The following is a 14,468-nucleotide window of genomic DNA, read 5'->3' on the forward strand; positions in this document are numbered from 1 at the left end:
GAAGAGCTTATTAGAAATGCTACTATAATTTTTGTTTGAAAAGTAATTTTTAAAATGATTCCTTATTCTAGAAGTATTTTTAGAAGAAGTCAAACTGAACCTATTTCCTCTAAAAACTCTTTTAATTAGAAAAAATCATTTTCATAAAATTAGTCAAATAAGTTCAAAAATAACTTTTATTTGAGCCACATGTTTTTTCAAAAAATACATTCTTAAATAGTGATTTGATATCATTTTAACCACACATTCTTCAATAAAATAATATTACACCAAATTCAAAACTTTTCTTTATTTTTTAACCACACATTTCCCATCAATATACTATTAAAAAATACATTCTAAAGAAAATAATGTGGCTCAAATAAGGGCTTACATTTCAAAATTTTCTTTTTAACATTTTCAAAGTTATGTGGGTCCATTGTAGTTCCATTGATGAAAGTTATTACTTTAAAATTATCTTTTTTGGAAATTTCATGGGCCATCCATGTTTCTCGGAGTTATGAGGATCTGATTAGAATAAAATAAATAAATGAATAAATAATGGGTTCATCTCCTACAACAAAAAATCTAAAATTAAAACATACAATTTCAAACGTATGTAATTTTATCAGGTCAATAACTCCTTTTTTTTGTCGATAAATATAAACTTTATAGATGAATAACTCCTACATAAATGAAAATTATGTAATTGTTAATTTTCGTCTAAGTGATTTAGGAGTTGTTTGACAAAACTTTTGATAACAAATTTGAGAGATTTTGATAAAAATTGTAGAGACTTATTGTTGAACAATTGATAAAAGTTATGAGTTCTATGAAAATTAAAATGTGATTAAAATTGAATTTTGACAAGTTGAAAAGTTGCTAAATTTTAGCCCATATTTGGTCCCCATTTTTTAAAGCTCATTTTTAATTGTACATTTTGAGAAACTTCCAACTTTTATCAACTCTTAATCATACATTTCATTAAATTTTATTGAAAGCTACAAAAAATTTGATTTTTATTAAACCAAACATCATCAATTATCGTATTCTTTGTAGTTCATACAGTCGCTCAAAAATTTGTTAAAAAATAGAAAAGTGTCTAGTAATAAACAACTTTCGCCCATGGAAATGTAAATTGGATTGCGATAACTCGGCACATATATACCACATTCTTGGTATGTCATGACGTTAATTTTATTGAATCGGTAACAAAAATATGAAAAAAAAGAAGGGAATAAAAAGAAAGTAATATTCTTTAAGTTAAAAAATTCTCTAATGTAAATTAAAAGTAAGGAAAAAAAAAAGGTCTCTCGAAGCATATTGATAATTCGATATAAGAATCGAATACTTCGAAAATTATAAAAGCAATTTTCTTGATGAAAAAGTAGGCAAAAAACATTTAAAATGATGTTCTAAAAAGCAAGAAAATGCAAGATTTAAAGCAAAGCTCAATAAAATGTCTGGCATATAAGAAATGGATGGAAAATACAGTCAACTCTATCGTTGACATAATATTGGCATTGGTGCAAAAAAAACGTGCATTTTTTTTTAAAAATTTTTTGTCTACTCTTTAGAAAATTTTGAAGGTTTAATAAGCTAAATAAATAAAATATTATTTTTAATGGTTTTAGAATAATTTAAATAGTTTTAAAAATATCAAAACGTCTTATTATGTCTAATTTCGTATATGCCTATTTAAACTTGTAAATTTGAGGTTAGACTATTCTACGCTTTTTAAAACATTCTTAAAGAGTATTAATAATATAATAACCATTTACTTAACTAACTACAATAACAAACTGTCAAGTGGCTCAAAATATCCTAAACGCTTTTCTCAAAGTTCAATCCAAACTTTCATTCTGTGGTACCCAAAAACTAAGATATTATCACCACACGTTTTGAAATAATGTGGCTCAAAATATCCTCCGAAAGTGGGCCCCTTGTCATGCCAGCCTGGAATTTTGTGGGATCTTTCTTATATATTCCCCGTGTCCAATTCATAGGCAATGACGCCCGGGTTTCCTTTCTTTGCTCTTACCACAAAATTATAAAAGCCTCTGTCATTTGCCCAGTCCAAACTTAGCAACACCCTAGTAAGCAAAATAATCATTACATATATAATTCTCTTCTCTGCTTCTTGATCATAATTTTCATGGATTCATTAAGTTCATATTCTGACCCAAATCCGTTCTGCGTTTCCGACATGCCTGAGATTACATCGTTGAAGGGACATTCTGACGAAGAGGTTATTTTGGCGTCGAGTCAGCCCAAGAAACGTACAGGAAGGAAGAAGTTCAAGGAAACTCGCCACCCTGTTTATCGAGGCATTAGACAGCGGAATTCAAACAAATGGGTATGCGAGTTACGTGAACCGAGAAATCAGAAAAGGATATGGCTAGGAACTCATCCTACTGCAGAAATGGCAGCACGTGCTCATGATGTTGCTGCATTAGCATTCAGAGGTCAGTTGGCATGCCTGAATTTCGCCGATTCTGTCTGGTGCTTGCCGGTGCCGGTTTCTGAAGATGTTAAGGATATTCAGAAGGCGGCAATAGAGGCGGCAGAACTGTTCAGGCCGTTCGAGGGGGGTGGTGGTGGTGGGACAATAATGCAAGAAAATGAGATGAATTCTGAGGGGGTTTCAAGTGGCAATTTGACAACATTGGACACAACAAAAACACTATCAGATTGTGATATTTTTAATATGAATAAGGATTCAGAGACAAATATGGAAGGAGTTTTGTTGTCACCACAACCTCGTTTAGACTACAGTTTCGGCTGGGATGATTTGGAAAACGATGATGCTGAGATGGTGCTTTGGAGCTATTCTATTTGATGTCATAGTAGTTTCGGATAGTAAAGTGCGTAAAACATAAAAATAAAGAAGCAAGATATAGTATATGTTGAATGGAGAGTAGGTGAGTCAAGTTGATCTGGTATTTGGTTTTGAAGTCCAATCACCCAGACTGCTTATTACAAGACAAAAAGTAAGAGGAAAAAATATCAGGCAAGTAAGAGTGTAAAACCGACTTAAGAGTGGTCCACATATCCCATATCCCACTACTTCAGCAACTGACCCAATGTTTAAAAATCACATTTGATAACTACCCATGTTCTAAGGACGTGCAAAAAAAAAAAATTACTCTGTGATGGGCAGAGCATTTATAAAATGCATTCGGAAGGTCCCTAAGATCATTTTCATGTTCAGTTTGTATGCACCATCTAAGCAGTGAGAAAGAGAGCTTAGAAGAGCCTTAACCCGCAGTTAAACACTACCTACAAGCTTGAATGAGTGCGTCAAGAACGGTAATGGCGGGATGTTCGTTTTCGATCCATTTTACTCTGCATTGATCTAAATGTTATTTGGTTTATTAAAGCATGTTTAGATCGCTTAAGGTGACTTACATTTGATATCAGAGCCTTCGTTTTGCCTTTGCCTTATTTGTTCTTAGCCTGTGCACATTCTGTCGAAAATTTTGGCATTTGATTTAGACTGTTATATAGAAACTGAGATTAGGAATCATTAGGAAATCGATTTCTGAGAATTTTGATATAAAATATGAGAGATTTGGTGGTCGGAATCATGAGATATGAAAGGGTTTTTCATTCGGGTTGAAACCGGGTTACATCGACCCGTCGGGAGGTTGAAGATAACCTCTAATAAAAAAAAAAACAAAAAAAAAATAAAATAAAATAGTAAACAATCTTTTCAAACTTGTTTGCAAGAAGACATGGCAACTTATGTTGACATGCAGTGGCCCTTCCTTGTCTCTTACTAGTTAAGGTACAAGAATGGTTTTTGTTTTAACGATTAGTTTCTAGCACGTGGGCCCACTTGTATGAAATAAAGGCCGTCCTTGATATAATAGAAATTGAATGTTTAATATTATTATTTCGGATTACTTTAATAAAATTTTGGACTTGTACTAGTACTAGCCGAAAATTTTGAAATTGTATCTCTTTGTGGACCCATGTGCTGAAAATTAATGAGAATTATTTGGTGATTTTGTTTTCATATATACTAAACTTATTTTGCCCCCATTTAGCCATCATTTTCCTTCTCATTATTTTTCTCTCTTATTTTTAACTACATAATCGTTCATAAAATAATATTAAACTCAAATAAAAAACTTTTCATTTTTTTCAACCACACATTTTTCAAAAAAATACTTTTCCAACCATTAAAATTTAGCAAGAATGGGGGCCAAACAGGTGTTATATTGTTTTGTATGTATAATTTTTATTGTTTTGTTGTATATGCAATGTTGAGTTAAATAATTTAGTGCATTGAAATTTAATTTTTGTGTTCATATTGCTTATGGTTTTGTACAATTTATATGAGCATATTTTTGTGAATTAAATTAAATGTTGAGTGATCCATATAATTTAATTAATTGGGGAGTAGCCACAGCATCCTTAATTATACAAAATTATATATTAAATGTATAGAATCACATATTGAATAAAGACATTAATTGTGGTTAATCATATTTAATATAATGAATATTATCCCACAAGAATTTTATTATATATCTATTATTAATTAAGATAAAATATCAAACTATATTTTCTAATTTGCCCCCAAGGATTAGAAAATGGAACATAATTTGATAGTTTTATTGTGAAGTTAATATGAATCTAAGTGAATTAGAACTTCAGCCCACATGCAAGTCTTATGTCACTAGATTTATATTTTGCATGATTTTATATCGGTAAAACATATCTTATATTATGTTAGCTTCAAATTTTGTAAAATGAGCATGAATGTTTGATTTATTGCAACAAGTCAACCTATTAATTTCTCTAATATGAAACGTGATTTTCCAGAGCTGAAAGAGGATAATTATAAGGTCTGGACGGAGAGAATTCTCCATCACTTGGAATAGATGGACATTGATTACGCCATAAGGAAGGAAGAGCCCCCTACAGTAACTACTACCAGCACTCTAGAGGCAGTTCAACTTTATGAAAAGTAAGAGCGATCTAATCGTCTTTCCGTTATGTTCATAAAGACGAAAATATATGCTAGTAGTATGGGCTCCATCGAGTAGTATGACAAAGTCCAAGATTTGCTTAAGGTCGTTGACAAACAATTCGTCACTTCAGATAAAGCGATGGACAACACTCTCATTATGCAATTTTCATCCTTGAAGCTCATCGACATTAAGGTTGTGCGTGATCATTTCATGCGCGTGAGAGATATAACAACCCAACTCAAGACATTGGAAGTTAAGATGTTCGAATCATTCCCGGTTCACTATGTCCTTTGCACTTTGTCTGAACAATATGGCCCATTCAAGATCTCCTATAACACGCATAAAGATAAATGATCCATTAATGAGTTGCTGACCATGTGTGTTCAGAAAGAGGCCAGACTACTTATAGAGGAAGGTGAAAAGGAAAATATGTATTTGACAACTCCAAGAAAGAAGAAGAAAGATCAGGCCAAGGAAAAGGGAAAGGGAAAAATCCGTCCAGAAAAGGACATTAAAAAGAAGATTGTGTGCTTTTTTGCAAGAAGAAGCGGCACGTTAAGAAGCAATGCTCCAAGTTCATGAAGTGGCTTGACAAAAAGGTTACTCAACTCTCACCTGTTTGTTTTGAATCCAATATGATTGATAGTAATCATAACACATGGTGGATTGATTTTAGTTCTATGATCTATGTGACCAATTCATTGTAGGACTTAGGGTACTTAGTACTCTAGATTTTATGGACTTTGGGACTTGTATAGACTACATTAAGGTAAAGCAGAATAGCAAGTCGAAAAAGGGTGCCAAGAGAAGTTCTGAATTATTGGAAATCATATACATAGATATTTGTAGTCCAGACATGGATGCATACCGCGATAAATACTTCATCTCTTTTATAGATGATTACTCAGGATACATGTATCTCTACTCGCTTAACAGTAAATATGAAGTACTAGATGCTTTTAAGGTATTTAAAGCTGAAGTATTGAAACATTAATGCGGTAAAATAATTAAGATAGTGAGATCCGATAGAGGTGAAGAATAATCTAATGAAAAAATTAGGCTCTAATCATAAGTCAATTATAACAAGAGGAACTATGATATTAACATGATGCGTGATAGCATTTCTACAAAATTGGGAAGAAGTTTGTTCTCAATTAATTGGGGGAGTTTAACGAATAATAGTGTTAAAGAATTTGTCGACGTCCTAACTAACACTTATTAAAATATTGAGATTTTTAATTACTAACATTAACAAGACATTGTCGTGATTGTATACTCTAAAAATCAAGCTCACAAATTTAAATCTGAGCAGTAATTTCACAAACTTCAGATTACTAACACCATGTAATCATCTAGTATATGTAACAAATCTATTAGATATAAACAATATTTAGATGATCAACGTGGAGGATGATGTGGCCCCATTTATCACACTAATTAATTTTCAGAAATATAGGGAATTCAGTCCCTATTTTAACTAGTTGTTGTTAATGAAAGAGAACACACGTCATAAATGTTTGAATTGAAGAATTTTTTTGTTCTTTATTACATATCCATTTGAATTTTTAATTTCGCATCATTATTAATCTAGTGATGATCAAACTGGTCATGCCAAATAATAAAGTCGAATTGAACTTCTTGTTCAGTATAAATTTAATTCAATTATTTAGAGGGTGTTTGGGCCTCATTTTTATGAAAAATGTATTTTAGAATAGTAGAATAATGAGAAATGTGTGGTTGAAAAATAAGAAAATTTTTTAAATTTACGTGTAATCTTATTTTATGAAAAATGTGTGGTTGAAAAATAAGAAATTTTTTTAAATTTACGTGTAATCTTATTTTATGAAGAATGTGTGGTTGAAAAAAAAAAAGAGAGAGAAACATGCATTTTTGAAAAAATGAGAATCAAACAAAGCATTAATTTCAAAAAATATGATTAAACATTATATAATCATATAATGATCAATGTCCACATGACATAAGTCGTATATTTTTCTTCAAAGATAAACACAAATTCATAAAGTATACATAATATATTTTTCAAAGCATGTGCTACTTTAAGAGTACGTTATATTTTATTTTCGCTTCTTTAGGAGCAACATTAATATCCTTCTGAAATATTGGAATCGTCGGGTCATACTTCAAGAGCAATAATATATTATTATTAAAATAATAAATTATATAAGAATTTGCTCTTCAAGAGTAAAAACATAATTTATATTAGATCATGTTTAATTATGCTCTTCAAGAGTAAGTGAAATCTAACTAAAATATTTATCAATAATAGTGTGTTGCTTCATGAACAATAATATTCTTTTAGAACAATGTTGTGCTACTAAAGGAGCACCAATAAATTATTATTTAAAAAGATTAAATCTTCTTGAGTATGATTTCTAGACAAATATCAATATTTGCAAAGTTGTGCTTCTTCGAAAGTACTTTATATTTTACTATGACTTCTTCAGCGGTAATAAATCAATATCTTTATTTGAAATATAAAAAATTGAAATTCATGCTTTTCATAGCAATATGTCAATATTATTTTGGAATATTGAAAATTATGATTCATATTCATTGAGAGCAAATAATATTTTTTGGAAATGTTAAAAAATATAGTTCATATTCTTCTTCAAAAATATTATTTATAATGTTATGTTACTTCAAGAGCAACTACAAATTATTTATAATAGATAGTTCTACGATTAATATTCTAAACTTAATAATAGAACATCTAAAATTATATAATTAAGTTACAGATACAAATTCTTTTAGTAATCATCAAAAAAGTATATGTTATGCAATGAACCATTGAAATAAGAGTCAAATGTAAAAAATTAGACGTAGGGATATTTTTCGCAATAAATGTCAAACGTAGGGACATTTTGTGCTATTAACCCTAATTTTTAATATAAATTAAAATTAAACATATATAGACGCACGTAATTATAGAAACACTATAATTTAAATCAATTTCTCGTAATTATATATAATTATACATATATAGATGTACGTAATTTTCACATTTACAGGAAGCTTCGTTCCTGCGCCTTGCCGTAGCACTTGACAGTGCAGCCGTCTTCCTTCTATTTGTTATCGGATCGGCGGCGCGATCGATGCTGAGTTTCCTCAGAGAAGCCATCGTCGCAGGCGCTTTCATATCCCTTTCCATATAAACTTGGTTCTTGCGCCTTCCACATCTCTCGACGGTGTAGCATCGATTGAAGAGACCTATGAGCATGGCTTGAGACACCCATCGTTTTGTTGTTGTTGGCGATATTTATAGTTGTGTTGTGTCGGGGGACGGTGATGTTGATTTGGTGGTGATGAAGCCATGCATCCTACAATTTCTCCTTCTTTCTATTGCAACCAATTGGGAGTGGTGGACGTGGCTTTGATGGTTGTGGTGGCAAGGTGGTGGTTGTCGTGGAAGTTGTGGCGACGGTTGTGGGTGTGGGTGTAGATGTTGGTGGTGTGATCACCGCTTGTTTTTGTGTGGAAGTGTATTGGTGCGATATTTAGGTGTTTGTTGGTTTTTGGAATGGTGGTGGATGCCCGGTAGTGCCAAGAGGTGGCGATGACAATTGGGTGGCCTGCTTGGCTTAGTGTTGTGGTTGTTATTAAGGTATTTTAGTTAGGTTTGTTGAAAGTTTGGAGTGGTGGTGGTGTTGGCAATGGTTGTGATGGTGTTGTTGTGGGGTAGGGTAATGTTTGTGACCAAATATTGTAGTGGATCGGGATCAAGCATTTGGTGTCTGTGACCAACTCTTTGGTTCCCTATAACTAACTATTAAATTGTAACCATAAAATTTGATTAGTTGTGACATAAAAAATTAATTTGTGACCATCAAATCTGAAAATATGTGACTTGCGACATATAATTTTTTGGATTTGTAAATTGTGGCCTTAAAATTCGAACGTTTGTGACTTAAAAAAGTAATCGTGACCATCAAATTTGAAATTATGTGAAATGTGACCTATAATTTTTTTGGATTCGTAACCAATTACATAAATTGTGATCTGTAAAATTTTCGATTTGTGACCAATTAATTTGATTAATATGTGACCAATAAATAAATTGTAACCTATAATTATATTCATACGACCATTAATTGTATAAAAGTGACCTCATTGTATTTAATTAATAAATATTTTTAATTAATTAGCTAAAACCATATTTTTGCATTAGTTAAACTTAAAACCTGATTTTTGAATTGTGCATAGTTAAAACATGATTTGTAAATTTTTTCCTTTTTTTAATTCATTCTATTCGGTGCATGCTTAGGAAAGAAAACAACCTTTCTTAATAAAAAAAAGTAAGTCCAAATCCAATTCTCTGGTCAAAACAACCCTCACAAAAAGCCCAAATCCAATTCTCTCCATCTGTTCTCTCGCTACTTTGAATTGCTCATAATCTCTTGTCAGTCGCTTGTAGTCTCACTGTAGTCAACGGTTACTCCTTTGTATTACGTGATTGTATTCAAATAATTCATTTGCTACTTTTGGCAAAAACAAAATGATTCGACTATGTGAATATTATTTGGTAGATTTTGATGTAGTAGATATCTTGAAATTTGATGATCATCTTGATGCATATATTCTTGACATGCACATTGATGGAAATTTTGGAGGATTACAAGGTTTTAATGAACTTGTAAAGAAGTTGCGAAAAATAAACATCAAGTGTATTCATTAGCATACAAGCTTGTGATATTGACCTTAATTCCTTCCTTGGCTACTATTAAAATTGAATCGGATGATCAGTGATTGAATGATAGTTTGATTGTACATATTGAAAATGATATATTTGAAAATATTTGAAAATGATGTAATTATAGAACATTATCAAAGTATGAGGATGCATAGAAAATAATTATAATAAGATATCTCATGTTTTAATTTTTTCACTAATTTTTTTGCAAGTTTAATTGTGTCCTAACTCAAAATGCCTACGTTTGCCACTGCATGATGTTTACTATAAATCTAACAATATGTATGGACTGCAATATTATTTTGTATGTTATGATTATCTACAATACTCGCTTTTGTTTCATCAAGGTGAAACTAGTTGGCACCTTGGTGCTCGAACAATCGATAAAAAACAACAATATTGCCTGAATTAAGCCCTTTTTTGTACACGTCAATTTGTTTCAACTGAAGGAATAATTGCAAATGAAGCAGTGATATCTTTTTGATAAGTTGTTTCCATTATGTTTTTGTTTTTGTAGATTTTTGTTTCTCATAATTTGTTTAAATGTTGTATTAAGATTTTAGACATCTAGATTATATTAATCTGACTTAATTATGAGCTGAACTTTATCAAGTTCTAGTTGATATTATATAGATTAGTGAGAGTATAGGTGAGAAAGTTGGTCGAAGTGTAACAAGTGTTGTCTTGCATTAGTCATATATTGATAGACCTATTTAAATTTATATAAACTACTTTATTGAATTTTATTTCAGTTCCAATATTATACAATGACAAATGAAAATTCTTTCTTGTGATATTCTATGTTAAAGATTTTGAAAAATAAATTAAGATAATTTCTGTATTTGTTATTAATTTGAAGTTTAAAACTAATTTCTTATTCGATTTAAGTTGAAGTTCTGATTTATATCATTTTTCAACTTTCAAAATTTCAAAAATGCTTGCACAAGTGTCTTGGTTTTTGCTGTGGACGATCTTTGTCTCTCTTTTTTTTTTTTTTGAATGAAACTTGACAGAAGAGAATGCAAATATAAATATTTTTAATAAAAATATATAATCTTCGGTAAACAATGAAAATTTCAAAAACGATGTTATTAAAGTTGTTAGAGACTCAATCATAAGGTAATCTATGAAGAAGATATGAAATGAAGAAAAGAAATTAACTTTTTAATGAGAAATATATAATAATTAAATTCTTAAAGAGATATATAAAGTGTTAATTATAGTATTGTACATGTTATAATTCGATATTTTTAATGAAGTGTATTTTTAATGTGTTCAGCTTTTATAATGACATATTTATAAATTTTTGTATTATTTTGGAAAATATTTAGTTACCAATTATTTTATACAGAAGCTGTATTTTGTACTATTGAATAAAATATAAATTTCAAAAAAATAATGAGTAAACTGTAAGCCTCTATTTAGTTTATACAAAAATTAAGTTTTAGTAATAAAAATTGATGAAATATATAATTAAAAAATTATCATTTTCCCTAAAATATATGATTAAATTAATTATTAATTTTCAATGATTTTTTTTTTAAATTAAACCAAATAAGGGCGATATACACAATAGATATCCTTCTTGTTGACATTTAAATGGCCAATTGTACCCTCGCATTTGGTTCCAAACAGGCAAGAAAAAATGGTTAGAATTTTATTTTATTTTTGGTCCGAATAAAGTCGAACTTTTGCTCGATCAAAAAATTTAGGTTCAACTTGCCTTTCTGACTCAAATCTTTATGGAGCCGAGCCTAGAGGCCTAGAACTTTGCAGTCTCTTTGGAATGGATGACGGATTTCCTCCACTGAATTGATTGGCCAGTTGTACCCACGCAATTGGCTCCAGACAGGAAAGAAACAATTTATTCTTCACGTGCCCTGAAATCTGCCAACCATAAGACATGATGTAATCAACCTAGGAATCTTCACATCTTATGATGAAATAAATGTATATTTCTCTTTTTATCACCCTAAATTTGTGTATTTAAATTTGAGAAAGTTAGAGAAACTGCTAGACGCTGCCTGATAAAGGCAATAGGGATCGTACCATGTCTATTGAGACGAGAAAAACTTTTGTAGGGCAGTCGCACCACGTGATAGTGCAACCGCCTTATCAAGATGTGCCACCTTAGCAAATGGCCCACTCACCTCACGCGGTGCGACCGCCCTATTAAAGTGCGCTATCTAGGTCGGTGGGCCACCACACACCCCTTGAGGTGTGTGGGCCACCCGCTGAGGTGGCGCCTCATTGTGGACGGTTCAACTATCCCACTAAAGTTTTTTTTCCATTGAGATAGTTGTGTGAGTCAGACATTCGTATAGACGGGTCAAGTTTTTCGCATATAAATTTGTGCTATTAGAAATAAGATTTTAATCCAAGTCAAAATTTATAATTAATTTTAACTACACATTTCAATGGATTCATAATTTTTCAACTATACATTTTATCAACTTCTATCAAAATTTACTAAAACTCAAGTTCTAATCACCACCAAACAGGGGTTTTACTTTAACATTGAAGTGATTTTAGCCTTAAATCACTTCTAAATCATATATATGTGGTCTGTTTGACATGATTTTTAGTTTAACTTTTATTGCCTCTAGTGTTTGAAAAGTAATTTTTAAAATGATTCCCTATTTTAGAAGTATTTTTAGAGAAAGTCAAACTAAACATGTTTCCTCTAAAAACTCTTTTATTTAGAAAAATGACTTTCATAAAATTAGTCAAATAAGTTCAAAAATAACTTTTATTCGAGCCACATTTAAAAAAAATACATTTTTAAACAGTGATTTGATATCATTTCAACCACACATTTTTCAATAAAATAATATTACACTAAATTCAAAACTTTTTTTTATTTTTTAACCATATATTTTTCATCAATATACTATAAAAAAATGTATACTAAAGAAAATAATGTAGCTCAAACAAGGGCTTAGACTTCTTAACTTTCTTTTTAACTTTTTAAAAGTTATGTGGGTCCATTGTAGTTTCATTGATGAACGTTATTAGTTTAAAATTATCTTTTTGGGAAATTTCATGGGCCATCCATGTTTATCCAAAGTTATGAGGATCTGATTAGAATAAAATAAATAAATAAATAAATAATGGGTTTAGTTCAGCTCCTTCAACAAAAAAAAAACAAAAAAATGGTATGTCATGACGTTAATGTTATAAAATCGGTAACAAAAATATGAAAAAAAAAAAGGGAATAAAAAGAAAGTAAATAAGCTAATTAAATAAAATATTATTTTTTCTACTTTTTATAAATTTTTGAAGGTTTAATAAGCTAATTAAATAAAATATTATTTTTCATGATTTTAGAATAATTTATATAATTCTAAAAATATCATAACGTCTTATTATGTCTAATTTCATATATGCGTACTTATACTTGTAAACTTGAGGTTAGACCTTTCCTTCATGTACTATTCCACGCTTTTTAAAACATTCTTAAATCAATAAAACCATAGATACAAGAAAAATTTATCAGAACTTGTATTGACGTTGATGTGGCAAAATGTAAATGAACTATTTGTTTTCATTTTTTCCTATATTTCAATGATGTCACGCCAAATATTATCTACAAGATTTTTTCGTAATTGTAAAATCTTCTTAAATAGTGATGCTACCAAAAATCGTACCTGTAGATTTTCCGAGCTTGATGACTGATGATGAGCACGAACGTGATCTTCCGATACCTGAAACAAAGGCAACGAGGTGTGTTCTCGTCGCCCCTCCGATGCTTAAGTCAGAAAGGGAAATATATGCGAAAGGCTATATGCTGAAGAACAATGAGAAAACGTACCTGAATAATGGTTCAAGGTTCTGTATTTATAGTAGTAAGTGACATTCTCCTAATTAGACTCAACTAGTTGGATGTCCTCATCTGTTGGAGTCCTGAATGGTTAAGGAGTTGGTTGAATTCCAGAATTATGCGTGAGATAGGACTCTTGTGGGAGCTAAGATTCCTAATTGCGTAGGAATTCTAAAGTGTGAACAATCGTCAGCAGTAAGGAGGAGCACATTCCCGAGGACTATGCCCGAGGACACATGTTTGCAATATGCGAAGCATCATGGAGATGTGGTCGGGCCTTGTGTCTCGAGGACGAACATGCTCGAGGACACCACAGATGGATTTACAACTTTACCAAAATTAGTCCTCGGGATATACTGATCGGGGATATTGTAAAATGTCACCATCATAGGCCCCCGTGCATATATGCTCGAAGAAATGCTCGAGGATATGATGCAAAGAGACTAGAAATAAAAGCTCAAGTTTTAGCTCGGGGATTTCTGAACACCTGTGCTTGATCAAAAGGCTGACGCGTACTGACGTCAGCCCTAGAATAGGAAAAGGCGGTAAAAATTGGTAGGGTTAGATGTGGGACACGTGTCCAGATCTAACGGTCGGGGTAGTGACCTTTGGGCTTCCTGCTCCTGTTACCTATAAATACCCTCCCCTCATTTCATTTTTCACTTTTTACTCTCAGTAAACTTCTCTCGCTAATCGTCGGGATCGAGCTTTGAGTTTTTAGACGTCGACTTTAAGGTAAGACCTCGAGTTTTTAAGTTATTCTTTAGGTATTTTTTACCTAGGTCAGGATGTCTAGTAGTAGCAGTAGCGACACTTCGTCCTCATCATCCTCGAGGAGTACTCCCGAGGACATAGGTTGTTCAATTATACCTATGGCTGTCCCAATTAATGCCCAACCTCGGGCACAAAGTATCCCGACCCCTTTTAGGTATCCCGAGGTCCCCTGTAAATTTAAAGAACATCTAGCAATATCGACGGCTAG

At 31.4% G+C, this 14,468-nt stretch overlaps 2 protein-coding genes across 2 annotated transcripts in view; one reads left to right on the forward strand and one right to left on the reverse strand.

Moving 5' to 3' along the window:
• The first annotated feature begins 1,984 nt into the window (after positions 1 to 1,984).
• LOC111407522 (dehydration-responsive element-binding protein 1E-like) lies at positions 1,985 to 3,563 on the forward strand. The gene has a single exon (XM_023037058.1). It carries the CDS (start codon positions 2,135 to 2,137, stop codon positions 2,816 to 2,818), a length of 684 nt encoding a protein of 227 aa, XP_022892826.1. The 5' UTR covers positions 1,985 to 2,134; the 3' UTR covers positions 2,819 to 3,563.
• A 7,967-nt stretch (positions 3,564 to 11,530) lies between these two features.
• The window catches only part of LOC111408418, a 10,689-nt gene continuing 7,751 nt past the window's right edge, over positions 11,531 to 14,468 (reverse strand). The window contains exon 2 of the mRNA XM_023038180.1: positions 11,531 to 11,553. Coding sequence (XP_022893948.1) covers positions 11,531 to 11,553 — 23 coding nt within the window. The remainder of the gene's footprint in view (positions 11,554 to 14,468) is intronic.

Source organism: Olea europaea, chromosome 13, assembly GCF_002742605.1.
Source record: "Olea europaea var. sylvestris chromosome 13, O_europaea_v1, whole genome shotgun sequence".
Lineage (NCBI taxonomy): Eukaryota > Viridiplantae > Streptophyta > Magnoliopsida > Lamiales > Oleaceae > Olea > Olea europaea.

Excerpts from the sequence above, each read along its gene's own strand:
- LOC111407522 (XM_023037058.1), top strand. The coding sequence starts at position 2,135 with ATGGATTCATTAAGTTCATATTCTGACCCAAATCCGTTCTGCGTTTCC.